This window comes from Fringilla coelebs (genome assembly GCF_963513975.1).
Source record: "Fringilla coelebs genome assembly, chromosome: 8".
Taxonomy (NCBI): domain Eukaryota; kingdom Metazoa; phylum Chordata; class Aves; order Passeriformes; family Fringillidae; genus Fringilla; species Fringilla coelebs.
This window is the reverse complement of record NC_140066.1, coordinates 34,581,903-34,600,196: the sequence shown is the minus strand read 5'-3', so window position 1 is coordinate 34,600,196 and position 18,294 is coordinate 34,581,903. Positions and strand designations below refer to the sequence as shown.

Sequence of the window (18,294 nt, the reverse complement as noted above, 5' to 3'; positions counted from 1 at the left end):
AATATTTTAATTATTCTGTTATCCAAACGTTCCCAAAAAAATCATTTCCTGAAGAGAGGAGAAGCCTGGAGAAATCCTCAGATCTGAACAGCTACCACCAAGCTAAAGGAGAAAATCCTGCTCAAGGTTCCTCCTGCCCAGTGATGCTCTAATCTTATTGATTAAATCCACAAATGTGACTTTTATCACAGGATTAGCCCAAATCCCACGAGTTCAAGTAGATAGAAAGGATTTATCACCACTTTCCCTGACAAAGGTGAGACAGCTCCTTTCACTCCTCTCTGGGAGCAGCAAATTCCTGAAACACACAAGGGCTCGCCTGCAAACTCCTCCATCACTACACAGGGCATCTGCTGAGGGTGAGAGAACCCTCAAGCAGCCTCTGGAACTCCTCAGGCTGAAATCCCTGCAATGCCAGCCTGGTTCCCTCTTCCAAAGTCAGGACACAAAGAGTGAAGGGCCACCAAGCCTTTCCAAGCACCAGCAGACACCCCAGGTTTCACACCAGATGGCAAAGGCAGCGATGTGTCTGCATCACACTTGGTGTCTCAGCACTCACCACCCAGTGTGAATTAATTAATAAACTGAGGAAACTTCAGAAATCCAGAACAACCCCAAAGTTGGGGGCTGGTGCCTTCCCAAAGTGCAACCACCCTGCTGAGCCCTGCTGGCAGAGCTTGAGGAGGACAAAACAAGATGCTCACTTGTCCTTTCTGCAGTCATTAAAAATATAGAAAGAAATAAAACCTGGAGCAAAGGAGGCTCAGGGGGGACCTTGTGGCTCTGCACAGCTCCCTGACAGGGGGGGACAGCCGGGGGGGATAAGGCTCTGCTCCCAGCAAAAGCAAAAAGAAGACAAGAAATGTTGCACCAGGGGAGGCTCAGGGTGGACATCAGCAGGAATTTCCCCATGGAAAGGGTGATTTGACATTGGAAGGGGCTGCCCAGGGAGGTTTGGAGTCCCCATCCCTGCAGGTGTCCAAGGAAGGGCTGGATGTGGCACTCAGAGCTCTGGGCTGGGGACAAGGTGGGGACTGGGCACTGCTTGGCCTTAAAGATCTTGGGGCTCTTTTCCAACCTGAATAAATCTGGGATTCTCTGAAATGAAGAGTTCTGGATGAAGCCAAGATTTCCAAGAAGCAAGTTCAGTTTCTTGTTTTCCTTCCTCCCCCATTTCAAGGCAGAGACTTTATTTCTAGGGAGCTAATGAAGTGAAATGCTCAGTCACCATTTTACCAGCTCTCCCCCCTCCTCCTGGCTAATCTGTATTCACAGTACTTCACCACCAAGTACTGAGGGTATAAAGCTGAAACTAGTGCTAAAATATATATATATACACACATTATTATTGACTCTAACAGCATTATTAATGTGCCATAATGCACAGCTAACAAGAGGCACAATCAAGAACATCCAAATTGATTTTTAATATTAAGAAGTCCATTAAGTGAAACACCCTGGATGCAAAGAGTAATCACATCACCCCGAGCTCTCAACACTGGCTCTTGCAGAAAAAGCAAGATGCTGATTTAGACTAACACAAAACATTATCCAGAGGCAGATGTTTTGGCATCTGTCTTGTGGTAACTCAGAATCACAAAGTGAGTGAGTTCTGATGTTCCCTCAGACCTCCTTCATTTCACTGGGGGCCACTAAGGAGCTGTAACTTGGCTCCTGCTCCAGCACCATCCTCCAGGAAGGCAAGGACAGCATCTGAGCATTGGCTGTGCTCACCCAAAAAACAATCTGTGCCTCAAGAAAGGATTTCAGTGCTTGGAATTCAGCAAATTTCAAAACCACCTCTACACGTGGTTATTAGAAAATGTGCAAAAGTTTCAACACTGCTGTGTAGAAAACGCCCCCAGGGGTCTGCAGGGCAGGAGAAGGACAAGCATTAAAGGCTGGAGAGGAGAAGAACTCATCCAGCTTCTGGTCAGTGCTGGCAGAGCATCAAACGTGCCTGGGCTGGTGGTGAGTCAGACCACATCCTCCAGCCAAGGGTCCCCAGGAGAGGAGAAGTGACCAGAACTGGCAGGGCTGCAGCTCCACACCCACTCCTGCCTGATGTGTCCCCATCCCTGCCCTTCCCTGGCAGCAGCACTGCACCCAGCCCATCCTCAGCCTGCACTGCCCAGGGGCCAGCTTGCTCAGGGACAGCAGAAACTCCATCAACAGCAAGGACAGCCCCAGGAGACATCCCAAATACAGACACAAACCCCAAAAACCAACAGCAAGGACAGCTCAGGAGGAGTCCCAAATCCAGCCCCAGAAGCCCAGACCAGGTGGGGTTGGAAGGGAGCTCTGGAGATGATCCAAGTCCATCCCCCTGCCAAGGCAGGTGACAGGAGCACACCCAGGCAGGTTTGGAGTGTCTCCCTCGGAGAAGGAGGCTCCATGTCCTCCCTGGCAGTGTTCCAGTGTTCTGCCACCCTCGTGGAGAGGAGCTCCTCATGTTGAGTGAAACATCCCCTGGTTTAGCTTATGTCCAACACACACAGGTGCACATCCCAAATGTCACAAGCTCACTCTTAAATCCAGTGTGTGAAAGGGACTTGGAAACCCTCAAGTCCTTCCCAACACAGCACTCCAGGCAAAACCCACACAAATGATGTCAAAGCTCCCCCAGGCCCAACTTGGTGCTCCAGGAGGCCACAGAGCTCCCTGTGAACATCCCTGAGGCATCAGCCTCTAATTCTTCAAGCCTCTTCCTTGCCATGACAGGAAATTCCACTGAGCAAAACTGTGCTAAAAGGGTGTCTTTACTAAGCATTACTACAGCAGTGAGCTTAATGGCACAGCTATGTTTTAATAGGACTATAAAATCAAGTTCAATACACTGAAACTCCTCTTACACTGCTGTGGAAACAGGAAAAAAAATTACACAATCCACTGCAACACAGAGCTGATGATGCAGAGCAAAGAGCCTAAAGCAAGGAGGAAATGAGGTGGTGGGAAGATGCTTTCATTTCCTACTGTTCTTCCTCCTCAGTATTTCTGCAAGGGAAAACAAAATCAAAATTCCTCTGTTCCTTTCTCAGGAAAACCTCTGGAATGGGAGAAAAAAGATGAAGGGAGTTTGAGGCTTTTTACACATCAAACCTTACTCAATTTCTTTTTCTTTGCCATCACATCATCAGGCTCCAACAGCATTATCAGGGTCCAACAGCAAGAGTACAGACCCCAAGTCAAAGAAACCCCAAGGAACTTGTTCTGCATTCCCCAAAAGAACACCCAGAGAGGGGAATGACCTGCTGAGAGCCCCAGCTGGACCCAGTAACACTTTCCCCCCCCTCTCTCCCAAAACAGCCAGGCTAGGGCAGAAATGGGAAATCAGCGACACTTTTCCTGAATTTGCACCTCACGCTGGAATTAGGAGGAAAAATCACCATGGGAGCAGTCAAACAGCACTGAATGCACTCAAAGATAAGAGCAGCATTTTGCAAAAACAGGGAAAAATTGTTTTTCTCCAAAGCAGAGGCAATCACATGCTTGGGGCAGCTTCCAGAGGACTTGGCTCGGCCACTGGCCCTAACAAAGGGTCACTGTCCAGCTCCCTCTCAGCTCCAGCCCTGGGGCAGCTCTCACAGAGAGTTCATATCCCTGTAATTCCAATTTCCCCACCTCAGAGAATCCTGTGAACCCACACCAATCTTAGTGTTCATTCTGGAAGAAATAAGGGAGAGTAACTGGTATGATCCCAGTATTCATTAAAGAGCCAGCATCAGGTTTTACTCCAGAAATTCAGATTTCTGGGAAGGGGGAAAACCAGAGTAGAGGAACACCCTAAATCTGTTTCCAGACCCTGAGCTCCACATTTGTGGCACAATAAGAAGCCACCTGTACATTCACAACCATTCACTTTATTATGAGTTCACTTCATAATTCTAAAGCCTCTTCTAGCCTAATCACAGAATATTCTGAGTTGGAAGGGACCTACAAGGATCATCAAGTCCAACCCTTTTTTTATTATTATTATTATTTAAATCTATCAATGAGTTTTAATACATTTATAGTGTAATAAATTGGTATTTTAAAGTTGGTGCAGCCCAGCAATCGATCCCAGATGTACACAGGAATTCCCAGGTAAGAATTTGGTTCCCCACTCCTTAGGCACCCTTCAAGCCTACTGAAACACATCAAAAATAACCCTTAGACTTCCTTCCCTCACTGCCCTGAGCCTCCAAATTGCCCTTGTTAATTCAGAATCATTCAAAGCCGTAACTCCTTCCTTCCCAAGCATAATCACCCAAGGAAATTGCATTTTAAAACCCCCTGGTGGTCAGATATTAATGCCAGGAGGGTGATTAAGGTGCCACTAATCCAGCAGTAACTCACCCACCTCTGCTGTAAGCAAGGGAGTATTTTGATTATTCTTTCCCCCTTTTTGCAGGTTTTTTTCCCAGCATCCCTCTGAGAATTCCCTGAAAAGGGGGGAGGCATTAGCAGCCAGCACATGCCCAGGGCAGAGCAGGGGCAAGAGGCAGCTCCTGGCCAAGGAGCAGACCCAGGCTGTTCCTAGCACTGCAAACAACAGCTTAAGGGGACTGATTTCCCTGCCATGATTCCCCAAATCTGCTTCAATGTCTCTGTTTGGAAAGCTCCAACAGGCAGCAAAGCTTGTGCTGGGCTAGACAGTGTAACTTCCACCTTCAAATGTTTGCTTCCCTTGCTGAAAAAAATACTGCATTCATCTAAAATCAGTGGTTATTTCTCAACTCTTCAACTCATCTCCACTTGCAGTACCTCTACCTCAAAACAGAACTATTAAAAAAACAAAATAATGACAGCCAGCACACTTCACACAATTCATGCCCAGCAAACCAGCTTGTTTTTGACAAATAAACCACACATTCACCCTGGCTACATTTGATGAAGGCATCCTCTGAGACACCAGGAGCTCTCAGCAGTGGGACCTGTGCTGTAAAAGGTGGGGAGATTATTTGTGTCATTTTCCTGCAGGAATCTAACTCAGTTCTCTTGCTAAGCAGCCCTCATTGTTCTGAGAAAAACAATTTAAACTTTAAAAATATTCCTTGCTCCGTGGATGGCCCAAGAGCAAGAGGAAGCTGCTGCATGCAAAGGTGACAATACAAATTCTGTCATGTGCAGATGCAGCAAAAAGAGAAACAACTGTAGAACTCAAGATTTCATCAATGATCACCAATATTTTACTTCTCACTCAGTTTACTCAAGCATTTCTCAAAGCTGTCACTACCCATCTCCTGAAAACCTAAGCTGGCACGTAATTATTCTAGTTCCCCCTGCACAAAATTATTTTATATTTTACCACACTTTTTATGTAAATTATATGGAAGCATCCAGACAGCCCTTTACAAATATAATACATGAACTCCTGGGCTTAAAAGTTTATATCCTGATTTAAGATCAGCACACTGTGTTATAGATGGTGTCACACCCAGGCTGTAAAAGCTTGCAGTTATGCCAATATTTTAAATATTCAAGCCCTAAAAGTATTAAAACTCCTGGTTTTCAGCCAAGAACACGTTCACCTTTGTGTGCTCTAACTGTGGAAAGTGCAGCTGTTGCAGGAAGCCCAAACTGTACTTTCTGTGTTTAAGGCAAAAATCTGAACCAGTTCCATCACTCATCACAGCCCAGTAAATAAACAGAGGCTCCTCTGCAGCACAAGTGATTGATAAAAATCTGTTAATAAATCACTTCAAGAATACATTCAAGGAGAAAATCAAACCAGAGCTGAACCCACACAAAACTTCCAACAATGTCAGCAGCACCACAACTGAGTCATTCTCTCAAGTCTTGACTAAAATGTGCTTATCTGGTATATCCAGTCTTTATTTTTGGGGAATAAGAATTCCCTCCCCACAGAACTCAAAGAAAGATAGTTTAGCATTTGAAGACTCAAATGATTCTTAAAGAAGGTTTGGGATGTTTTTCTCAAAAATACTTTGCTGATCTTAAAGGTCCTTTCCAACTTTAATGATTCCAAGATCATCCAGTCCAACAGTCAGCCCAGCACCATGGTGACCACCAGCCCATGTCCCCAAGTGCCACATCCACATGTTTTGGACACTTCCAGGGATGGGGACTGCACCAGCTGCTGGGACCCCATTCCCAGTTTGGCTGCAGCACTGGTTTAACCCAGCCTTTGCCTTAATCTCACACAAGCACCACCTCCATCAACATCCCAAAACTGGGACTGAGCAGGAGACGCACCAGGCAGAATCCAAAGTCCAATTCCCACCATCAGCACTTTGGAGACAGATCAAGGCTTATAAAACATTCCCTCACCCATGAGCACCTCCTGGAGCTCTGCAGGGCAGCAATGCTCAGCACCAGAGCAATCCCATCTAACTGCAGATGTCCTTATTACCAGATAAACATCTAATGTGCTTTTTAAATCCTTTTAGAGTCTTGGTTCCAGTCAAACGCTCAAGAACACAACCAGCAAACACAAATAAAGTGTAGTGTAATAAATACCAAAAGAATATCTGGCTCTGCATCAAAAAGTTTGGGGTTGGTGTTTTGTCCCCTTTGACTCACACACTGTGGAAATTACTGGCCAAGAAATATCTCTGCACCACAAAAAATATCTGTTCTCATCTCCAGCCACTTCAGTGTCAGCAAGGACAGCTGTTTCCTCACCAAAACAGCTCAATGACTGAAATCTCTGGGAAAAGGATCTTTATCCACTGCTTTGTCACATGTCACTAAATTATTTTTACAATGGAGTCTATGCCAGCTGTTTGTGAGGCAGTCCCAGTGCTCCAGGAATTCTGAGCTGCCCCTGTGCACACTCCTGCCATGGCCTGGACAAAAAGCTTGGTTCCTTTATGCCCAAAGGTCAGTGAGCAGCACCAAAAAAGGGCAGAGCAGCCCAGTGGAGGTGACAGAGGTGGCACAGAGACTGTCAGCAGCTCCAGAGGTGTTGCTGACAGGGAAGGACAGAGCTGGATCCTGCCATAACAAACACAAACCTTCTACAGATCAACTCTGGTGTGAAACAGAAGCCAAAACACTCCCAAGTTGTTTTTTTTTTTTTTTAATTAAATTGCCACAAACTTTTTTTCCTTTTTTTTTTTTTGTTTTTTACAATCAGTTTGAGCCACTCTTCATACTGGAAACCTCAGCAATCAATCAAGAGAAGGAGAAAAAAAAAAAAAACAAAACCAAAGCAAACCCACAAGACACACCAGGCTCAGACAGAAGGAAATAAAATAGGCTCTCAAGTCTTCTCCACCTAAGAATCCTGGTCAAAGAAAGTGATGGATTGATGGAAACACCAACACCTACCAGGCATGGCAAGAAAAATGCAACAAGCAAGACTGAGGCAGTATAAGAATGGGGGAAAGGGTGAGCAGGAAGGAAGGAATTCCTGCAGGGATGACAAGGCAACAGGTGATGGCTGTAGAAAATTGGTGGGAATTTGAAAGGTCAAAAGAAGAGAAGTAAAAGAAAAAAAAGAGGCTGGACACCAGGTAACAGCACCACCACCTCAGGTTAGACAGAGCACACAAAAGGCTTGAGTGTAAGCATTGTTTTTTATATTAAAGCTACAAATGAGCCACAGATTAATGCAAAAGAACAATTCTCCCACAGCACCTCAAAGCAGCAGGAAAAAGTCAATCAAACAACAGCTGCTGGACACATCCTCAAAACAGTAATTAAAGATTTCTTGTCATGTTGATATTAGTTTCCACTCATACACTCCCACATTGAGAGATTAACCTCCTATTTATCAACAGAAACATTCCCACAGGCCCTTATCTCCAACTTTGCTGGCCCAAGTGACACATTTCACCATATCTCTGCACAGTGCAAGCCCTCCTTCAGAGAACAGCATTGGCAGGGCATTCCAAGCCACCCCCTCAATAATCCCAGCCCTGGCAGGGCAGGATTTGCTCACTGCACTCATAAGCACAGCAGATTTTCCTGAAAGCAAGCGTCCTTTTCAATCCTTCACCATCTGCCTCAAGACTCACAAACTCGATTCTCATCAACAGCTTCCATCTGGCTCAGCACTGAGAGATTTCCTGTGGCAGGCTCTGCTACAGGAGCACTTTTTTTTCTATTACCAGTTGCTTCCACTCCATTTCTGATCCACACACGCTGCATGAAGCAACTCCTCAATAAAAGCACCCAACTCCATGCCCTGAACCATTCCCTGCTGCCAACATTTCCTCCTGCAGACCAGCTGGCACCATGAGGAGGATGCTCAAGGCTAAAGCAGCAGCTGGGAGGCAGGGAAGGGAAGAGTGGAGCTCCCCATCATCCTGTACCCCTGCCCACTCCCAGAGGCACCAGCAGCACCAGGGTTGGCCACGGTCTCTCTTAGTTCCAGTTTTTCCTTTTTATTCCATGCGTGAAAATGGGGAAACCCACCCCAACACAGCCCAGCTGAAGGTTTTTGGGCACAGTGTGAACTCCTCTGTTCCCTGCCCTTCTGGGACACTCAGGCCCTGTTCCAAATTCTGATTTTTCCTTTTTATTCCATGTATGAAAATAGGGAACCCCCTCCCCCAACACAGCCCAGCTGAAGGCTTTTGGGTACGGCATGGCTTTATCTGTTCCTTGTCCTTCTGGGACACTCAGGCTCTATTCCAAGTTCTGATTTTTCCTTTTTATTCCATGTATGAAAATAGGGAAAATCCCCCTGACACAGCCCAGCTGAAGGTTTTTGGGTACAGCACGGCCTCACTGGTCCTTGTCCTCCCCGGATGCTCTGGCCACATTCTGAGTTCTGTTTTTCCTTCTTATTCCATGCATGAAAATGGGGAAAACCTCCTCTAACACAGCCCAGCTGAAGGTTTTTGGGTACAACGTGAACTCCTCTGTTCCTTGACCTTTTGGAACACTCAGGCCCTGTTCCAAATTCTGGTTTTTCCTTTTTTCCATGCATGAAAACGGAGGAAAACCCCCCCAAGAGAGCCCAGCTGAAGGTTTTTGGGTACAGTGTGGCCCCATCTGTTCCTGTCCTCCCAGGACACAGGGCCCTGTCCCTCCACAGATGTTATTTTACGTTTGATTCCATCCAGCCCCAGCCGGTGACGCCGGCACTTCCGTGCTTTGTTTGGATAAGCAGGAGGAGGAAGGCAGAGCAAACACAAACACCTCAGGCTGCACTTGCAGAAGGCATCTGTGTGCCTCAAGAGGCTCTCAGGTATTTCAGATACCTGTGCTGGAACCCTGCATGCTGAGAATTTTAGACTTTTTGTGTTGAAAGGCACAGACCCCCAAGAAAACACTACATCTGAATTAAAGCTGTAAATAAAGCTCCCAAAATTAATTAATAACAATAAAATTATAAGTGTATAGTTTAAATAGAAGTGTGTAACATCACAGAGTAAAAAAATTAGAATTTAAAGTTTTAAAACATAGCAATACACATAAAACTAAAATAAAAGTTTTAAAGCTCATCCCATTACACCCTGTGCCATGGGCAGGGACAGCTCTCACTATCTCAGGGTGCTCCATCCCCATCCAGCCTGGCCCTGGGCACCTCCAGGGATGGAAATACCAAATCAAACACCTTCAATCTGCCTCCTGACTACCAGCAAGTGTAAAGCAGTAACTTCTTCACCTTCTTCTTCAGGAGTTTAAGTAGTATTTTGTAATTAAACAAAAAAGTTCACATTACAGAACACAAGTAATTAGTTATTAAATTAAAAATAAAAGCAATTTAAGTGACATTTCTTAATTATAGTTTTTCCTTAAAAAACCTTATAAAAATTGATATAAAACAATTTTGTATCTTGTTAGTAAAATACTGTAAAACTCACAACTTATAAAACTGTACTATAAATAAGAAATAATAAACATCTAAATCCAAACACAAAATACTATCTCGAACACTTTCAATCCCAACCCTAACCCAAACAAAAAGAAAAAAAAAAAATCAACATTAGCTCTGTGCTCTCTCCAGTCCCAAGTGCCTACCTTGCAATGCCAAATGCTCCAGGAAGCTCTGCCAAAACCAGCCAGGAACCCCCCCAGGTCAAGACAGGAGGTTCCTCCTCAAGGGAGATAATTCCTGCTGCCCTCCCCACGTGGGACTCCTCAGGGATAATGAGATTTTCCCAAAACCCCCAGACCTGCTCAGCCAGGCAGCAGCTCCAGCAGGTTTTCCACCTCAATATTCAATAATTTCTGCAGCACATCCATAAAAGTGGCACAGCCACTGCAAGAGCAGGGATGTACAAACAGTGTGCCTCAAAAACCCAAGTGCCTACAAGCACAAACATTGATTATGTACAATTTTGCTGCCATTCCCATTCAGAAATTACACAGCAAATTCTGTTCCACTCGCTTGTTGGTATTTTCTACTGGGGAACACAAAGACATTTTGCTACTCCAACACCCTCAAGGCAAAATCAGCCACCAAAACCCTCTGCAAACAAGTTCTAAAAAGGGTTTTTGTGCTGAAATAATATAAGCAGCACTCAAAATAAAGCAGAAGTGCTAAAAAAAATTAAAAAAACCCCCAAATTCATGTATGGCAGCCAGTGGTTGCTGCAGTTCTTCACCCATCTGTTTGTTTTGTTACATAGAGGGTACATGATTACACATAATAGTTCTCAATGCAACTATTTCAGTTTAGTTACAAAGCTATATGGAGCAGAAAGATATTTCCAGAGATATTTCATATTTCTGCTGATGGAACTGAAATGCAGCAACTGCAGCTTCTTGTATTACAAATCTTTACATCAGAAATCAGATTTAATGCACAAATTACATAAACATGGGCAGATAATTCCATAAATATATAAATGTTTGCACAACTACAGTCTGAAAAGGGAGAGAAAGTTTCAGAATTACAGGAATTCTCTCTTATTGAACATTTTTTGGGTTTACACAGGGTGTGATTTCCTCTCCCCCCCAAGCTAAAGGAGGAAAGTATTCCAATAACTCATCAAGGAATTCATTAAAGCCTTATTCAGAAAATTACTATTGTCAGAACAGCCCTGGGGGCCACCACAGGCTAGAAAACAGAACTAAAAATGTTTTTAAGTTTAATAAAAAAGAAAAAATCTGACTTGTCAGTGGTCCACCACCCTTCCAAAAAACACCCGTAAATAAGAACAGCTCCACTGAGTATTTTGAGGAAGTTTTGGACTTGCAGGAAGACAAAGGGGAGAGGCAAAACTGACACCTTGGATGGAATAAACACTTGAAAACTGGATTACAGGCAGTCGTTGGAGCTTCCATTCGTGACCAGGAGTCAGCCCCAGCTATTCATTTGCAGCTGGACATCCCCAGGTGTTTAACAAGAGGTATTGGATTGCAGTCCTGCAGGACCACACTGAAGGATTAGACAAAGCAAAGGATCCACGTGCTCCACAACCAGCATGGGACAAACCCCAGGAACAACAATATTTAAAGGAAAAACACCCTTCTGCCTGTAGCTGCATGCTGACAGAGGGGCTTCCTGGAGAAGGTTTAACTTTAAGTTGCCTCTGATTTTTTTTTTCCCTTTCCCTGAAAGTTTTGCCTTTGCAGAAAGGAAAATGCCTTTGTAACACAGAGAAACCTGCGCCAAGTGTGTCAGAGAGCCCAAAGTCAGCATTGTTTGAGTGCACCTAAGCCAGGCATTTCCAACAGAACAGATAAAGGGATAATTACAAAACCCACCAAAAGCTACTTGAAATCAGAGAATCCCACAATGGTTTGGGTTGAAGGGACCTTAAAGCTCATCCCATTCCACTCCCTGCCATGGGCAGGGACACTTGCACTGTCCCAGAGTGCTCCAGCCCCATCCAACCTGGCCTTGGGCACCTCCAGGGATGGAAATACCAACTTCAATCAGCCCCCTGACCATGTCACTGCCATACCTGCATACCATTTAAAGTGTAAAAGCTCACTTTTCTACCTCTTATCTTCTAGGATAAAGAATAAAATCAGCAGCTGAAAATTCCCTAAACAGACAGAAAACTTCCTTTGCAAAGTTAAATAAAAGCTCTGTACTGTGGTCATAGGCAGCTGGCTACCTACTGAAGTCAGTTTGTCTCCATGAGAGGAAAAAAAAAAATATTCCTGGAAAATCCCATCACGAATCATTTCTCAGAACAATCCCAGCTTGTAATGCTGTTGCTGACCTGAATGAAAACAAACAGGAGTCCACACTCCCTTCCACTTATCTGGTAAGGTTATCCCTCTCCAATCTGCTGTTTGCAACAAGTGTTTATTGACAGAGAACAATAGTGGCTGCTGAGCAAACTGAGCACAAGCCTGCAGTCCAACTCAGGTCATTCCTGCAGGAAGAGGTGTGGTGCATCTTCCAGCCCCTGCCCTCTGCTTCAGGGGGTACCAGGATGGGGCAGCACAGAAATGAAAGCCTCAGCAAGCAGGGAATTAAAGGGTACTGGAAAATAGAACCATGGAATGGTTTGGGTTGGAAAGGATCATAAACAGCATCCAGTGCCACCTGTGCCATGGCAGGGACACCTTTCCCTGTCCCAGGCTGCTCCAAACCCCAATGGACACCTGCAGGGACCCAGGGGCAGCCACAGCTTCTCTGGAATTCCATTCCAGCCCCTCCCCACCCTCACAGGGAACAATTCCTTCCCAATATTCCCATCTAAACCCATTCTCTGTCATTTTAAAGCCATCTCCCCTTGTCCTGTCACTCCATCCCTTGCAGAGAGTCTCTCTCCATCCTTCTTGTCAGTTCCTTCAGGCACTGCTAAGTCCACTATGAGGCCACTCCAAAGCTTCTCTCCTCCAGGCTGAACCACCCTAATTGTCTCAGCATTTCCTCCCAGCAGAGGGATGTAACAAATAACACCCTGATCTGGGAGTCCATGGGATGGAACAAATAACACCCTGATCTGGGTGTGCAGGGGATGAAACAAATAACACCCTGACCTGGGTGTGCAGGGGATCAACAAATAACACCCTGATCTGGGTGTGCAGGGGATCAACAAATAACACCCTGATCTGGGTGTGCAGGGGATGGAACAAATAACACCCTGATCTGGATTTGCAGGGGATGGAACAAATAACACCCTGATCTGGGTGTGCAGGGGATCAACAAATAACACCCTGACCTGGGTGTGCAGGGGATGGAACAAATAACACCCTGACCTGGGTGTGCAGGGGATGGAACAAATAACACCCTGACCTGGGTGTGCAGGGGATGGAACAAATAACACCCTGATCTGGGTGTGCAGGGGATGGAACAAATAACACCCTGATCTGGGTGTGCAGGGGATGAAACAAATAACACCCTGACCTGGGTGTGCAGGGGATGGAACCAATAACACCCTGATCTGGGTGTGCATGGGTTGGAACAAATAACACCCTGACCTGGGTGTGCAGGGGATGTGCTGGCTCTAGGAAACTGAACCTGCATGTGCTCACTCCAATCCTCTGATCAATGCAGCAGAAAATCTTCCATGGACATTTTTACACTTCCACTTCTGCTCCCTGGGTTTGGGATGTGTCACAGCACAGCCCTGCTGTCACTAACAGCAGTCACCTGTCCTGTCCTGCCAGGTAGCTCCAAACCTCACAGCACAGCAGCACTAAAATCACCAAGATGCATTCCTAAGATCCATCATTTTCAATTTCCTTCAAATGTTTCCTTCCCTGCTCTAAGATGCAAATGTGCACACAATCATCACCTTAAACAAGGGTCCCCATGTGCCACCACAGCTCCCCACAGCCTGGGCTGTGACTCCAGGGTTCCACAAAAGCCTTAAATCTGTCCTAAAGCACCACCTGAAGCAGTAGAGGAGAAGAAGCAGTGCTCTGCTATAGGATTTCCTGTGCTTTCACCAGCTTTCATCTTGACAAATTCTTATTCCCTCCTTCAAAGAGACTTTACAAGAGCAAAACTCAGCTGCAAAACTTTTAAATCATGATCACTGTATCACCTCTTAGTCCACCAACTCCTTAAAGCCCTCCCCTAATAATAAAATGTATAGATTTCTGTGTACCTGATGTGAAGATACTTGCATAAACCCCTGAGGCACTAAAACACCCTGAGTATGAAGTGTGGCCAATGTCCCCATCTAAAATTAGGCGTGTTATTATTTGCCAAGTCGTGACACACAACAAAAACTCACCAGGAACAAACAAAAATACTGGAACTCACTGAATTTGGAAAAGCCCTCCAAGACCAACAAGTCCAAGTCCAATCCCCACTTTGTCACCAGGCCAGAGCTCCGAGTGCCACATCCAGCCCTTCCTTGGAAACCTTCAGGGATGGGGACTCAAGCTCTGTAACTGGGAAGTTCTCCTTTTACATCTGACCATCCAAAGGCATGTAGCACCAATCTTCTGTTTCACCATTTATTAAATTTTTAAAAAAAGAATTAAACTACCACAGTAGTGGTCTGATTACTCCATATGAACACAAACCTTTGAACACAAAGGTATTTTAAACACCGTATTTTTTAACAACAGCAGCACCAGTTCTACCTCTAACTGCAGTTTTCTGCCCAAAGGAAAAGGGGCAAAGAACAGCAGAATTCAGGATTTGGAAGCTACCACACAGCCACTGTGCACTGTCTCAGAGGTGCTGGTCAGGCTCCCAGACCTCCCAGAGCAGCTCCTTACATCCCTCTTCCCCAGCAGAAGGAAAACCTCCAAAATTACCCATCTCACATCACACTAAAAGCAGGGAATGGGAGGCTGAGCAGCCACAGTCCACAGGCACTTTGTGACACCGAGGGGACACAGACAGCTCTCAGGACTCTCTGGGAGCCTCTGATGTCCCCGTGGAGGAAGCCACACACCCACGTGGTCCCCTCCACACAGCCACACTTCTCCCCACCAGCTCAGGACGAGGGATGAATGGCAGGATTGAGATGAAGGACAAGGATGTGCAGCACTGGGAGCAGGAAAAAGCTCCTCCAAGGAAGCTGATCATGTCCCTGTTGTGCCTGGCTCCCCACATGTTCCCCTAATATCCGTATGATCCCATTAGATCCACACCCATTCCTCCTGCAGCCGAGCCCTGAACGCTCGCAGGAAGCGGAGCTGAGTCACTCTCTCAACTGCCTGCTGAGATAATGCCTCTGCACAGAGGCTCAGGGCAGCAAATTCACTTTGCAGGCATGCAGGGCACCCAGGAGCATCCCCAAATCCCACTGTGCCATGGGATAGTGCTCCTCAACACACCTGGGTCCTACCAGCTGTCACTACAGGCTTCTGTGCATCATTGCTCCAGCTGCACCACAGCCAGCAGATCTTCAGCTCTTGAGATGTGAAGAAAACTCTGTTGTGCACAGGGATACAGAGGAGGGGGAGAAGGGATAGAAACGTGTTATATAGGCACATGTGTGTGTTTTATATGTACACAACTCTGTATACAGACACACATACACTTCTGAGTTCCCACTGCTGTGACATGGATGTAACCACAACAGCACACCTCCCTGAGAGCTCTGCTTGGGGAAGCCTGCACACAGAATCCCAGAATATTCTGGGGTTGGAAGGCACCTCTGGAGATGATCCAGTCTATCCCACCTGTCACCTGGAGCAGGTAACACAGGAAGGGTTGGGTTGTCTCCACACCCTCCCTAGGCAGCTGCTCCAGAGCTCTGCCACCCTTCATGGAAAGAAGTCCTTCCTCATGGTGAGGCAGAATTTCTCCTGGCTTATTTCATGGGCACTGCTCCTCACCCTGCCACTGGAATGATGGCACCATCCCTTTGGAGATATTTGCATGGACTGATGAGACACCCACAGCGTTGTACATTATGTTTCACTAAATCCCATAAGCATTGCTATTAGGGATTTTCTCCCTGGCAGACAATACTGAGTCAACATCAGCCCCAGGACTGGTCATGGCAAATAGGAAGACAAATATTCTCACGTCCAAATTTTCAGGTTAACAGTGCTGTCCCCAGTTCTGTTTGGGACTACACAACTGTTGCATCAACTCTACACAACCTCCAGCTTTCACAAGCAGCAAAAAATAAAACATCAGAAGACTCACAGTGCACATTCTTAACAACATTAAAGGTCCATAAAACACTTAGAACCAAACTGAATATTCATTTCCTTTAAGAGGACACAAAAAAGAAACTCTCTCTCCCAAAACAGCCTATAACAGAATGGCACAGGCCAGTGAATCCAATGTTCAATTAGCTCCAAATCTGATTTATCTCCTTGAGACACTTCATCCACTTTCAACCCTCACATCCCTGTCACGCAGCAGAGAAATCCCAGTTTGGTGAGGATCTCAGCCTCCTTGCAGGAAAAAGAAAACAAACTATCAGAGAAACATAAATTATTATAAAACCATTACAAACTTCTCTGCAGAGCAATGGACACAAAAATTACGAACTAAGCACATCCCCTTGGGTTTTTTCGAACTGGGAGGGGTTTTTTTTTACTCTTAAATTACAATTAAAACCAGTTTTCTTACTACACATGCAATCCCCCACACTGGAGATGCAAGTACACTTAAAAGTATGTTATGAAACAATCAAGTCAATTTCTTCTTTTTTCTCTCACGTCACTTTCAAATCAATTTCAATTCAATTTCAATGAATCTCCATTCATTCCTGGAAAGCGGGCAGGGCAGTCACCCCCACCACAGCAGCAGACACAGAGTTCCTGCAGAAGAGGAACTTGCTTTCGAGTGTCACTGGGTTGTAACATCAGCTCATACTACGTGACAATTCAGTCATTCCAAAATACCCATCCCACACCACCAGGCAGATAATTTGGAAACTTAACGAGGGTTAAGTGCCATCAGTAGCACTTCTGCTTCCCTCTGCTTGTCCTATATCCTCAGCGCTGGCATTACCCACAGGTCCCACATGCTGGAACTGCAATTTTCTAACCATTTTTAAAAGCCAAGCTGTGGTTCTCTAGGGAAACACACACACAGAATTTAAAATTAAGTCCTACAATTCACTCAGGTTTGACTCAGCCCCAGAAACTCCCTTGTTCCTGCTAGCTTTGTTTACAAAGTTTAGCTGTGGCTTTCTATGAAAAGTTGTTCCTCACAATCAATCCAGCCCAAGGACCGTGGTAGGCACTGAACTTCACGTTTCCAATTTGAATAGTCAGATTTATTATTTCCTTCCTCCAGACAAACGCTCATTCACTCCAATAAAGTTTTCTTCGCCGCACCCCCGAAATAAAACCTTTTGCTCCAAAAGCAACATCTTTGAACTCATGCCGGGCCCTCCCGGCCCAAAGCTCGCCGGGGTTGGGTCGGTTCAGTCCCAGCGGGGATGTGCGAGCCACCAGCTGGGAACAATCCCCCTCTGTTCGAGAGGGACGGAAGGAGCGCGGTAGGAAATGGATCCCAGAACGCCCTGATCTGTATGAGCATCACATTCCGGCAGAACCGAGAGGGACAGCACTCGGGGCACGGCTCCCAACGCGGCCAGCCTGGGAGCGCATCCCGCCGCCAGCACGGGGAGAAAGAAGCCGAGGTGAAAACAACTCGGAGCTTCTCCGCTCCGCGCAGCGCTCGGGGAGCGACGGGACCGCAGCGGAGCGGAGGGAGAAAGGCAACTTCTCCCAGCAGGGCACGGCGCTCCCAGAGAGCTCCTCAACTTCTCGGGAGCCGGGAGGAGCCGGGCGGGGGAAGCAGGAACCGGAGGGGACTCGGGGGGAGCACCAAGCTCCATCCCGGCCGGAGAGGAGCGGGGAGCCGGGCAGGGACGGGGAGGCCGCGGCCGGGGGGTGCCCCTGAGCGCAACAGGCGGGAGCGGGGCGGGCGCGTCCTCACCTACGCCGTACTTCTCCTCCCTTTTGGTGGGCACCCAGCGGGTCATGGCGCCGGGAGCCGCCGGGATGCCGGAGCCCCGCTCCCTACGCCGCCATTTTCCACCGCGGGACGGGAAAAGTTTCTCCCGACGGCGGAGTCATGTGGTGCGGGCGGAGCCAGCCCGGCCCGGCCCGGCCTGCCGCCCCTCAGCGTCCCCTCCGCGCCCGGGCCGGCCGCCACCGGGGCGGCTCCACACAAAGGGAGCGCCCTCCTGCCCCCGGTTTTACTCGTGGTGCCTCTCGGCCTAGTCCCGGCTGTGTCCCAGGTGCGCCCGGCTATGTCCCAGGTGCGCCCGGCTATGTCCCAGGTGCGCCCGGCTATGTCCCAGGTGCCTCCCGGCCTCTCTCCGATTGTGTACCAGGTGCACCCGGTTGTGTCCCAGGTGTATCCGCTTAAGTCTCAGGTGCACCAACTGAAGTCCCAGGTGCACCCGGTTGTGTCCCAGGTGACTCCCCGCCTCTCCTCGGTTGTGTTCCAGGTGCACCCGATTGTGTCCCAGGTGACTCCCTGCCTCGCCCCGGTTGTGTCCCAGGTGCACCCGGTTATGTCCCGGGTACCACCCCACCTATTCCCGCTTATGTCCC

The 18,294-nt window shown here is 47.0% G+C and overlaps 1 protein-coding gene across 4 annotated transcripts in view; it reads right to left on the bottom strand.

The window, feature by feature from the left end:
• DOCK1 (dedicator of cytokinesis 1) overlaps nt 1-17,790 on the bottom strand; it is a 273,196-nt gene extending 255,406 nt beyond the window's left edge. For all 4 annotated transcript variants that reach the window (XM_084210278.1, XM_084210275.1, XM_084210277.1 and 1 more), the window contains exon 1: nt 17,672-17,790. In XM_084210278.1, the coding sequence (XP_084066404.1) occupies nt 17,672-17,717 (46 nt within the window). In that variant the 5' untranslated portion in view covers nt 17,718-17,790. The remainder of the gene's footprint in view (nt 1-17,671) is intronic.
• Nucleotides 17,791-18,294: the final 504 nt, after the last annotated feature.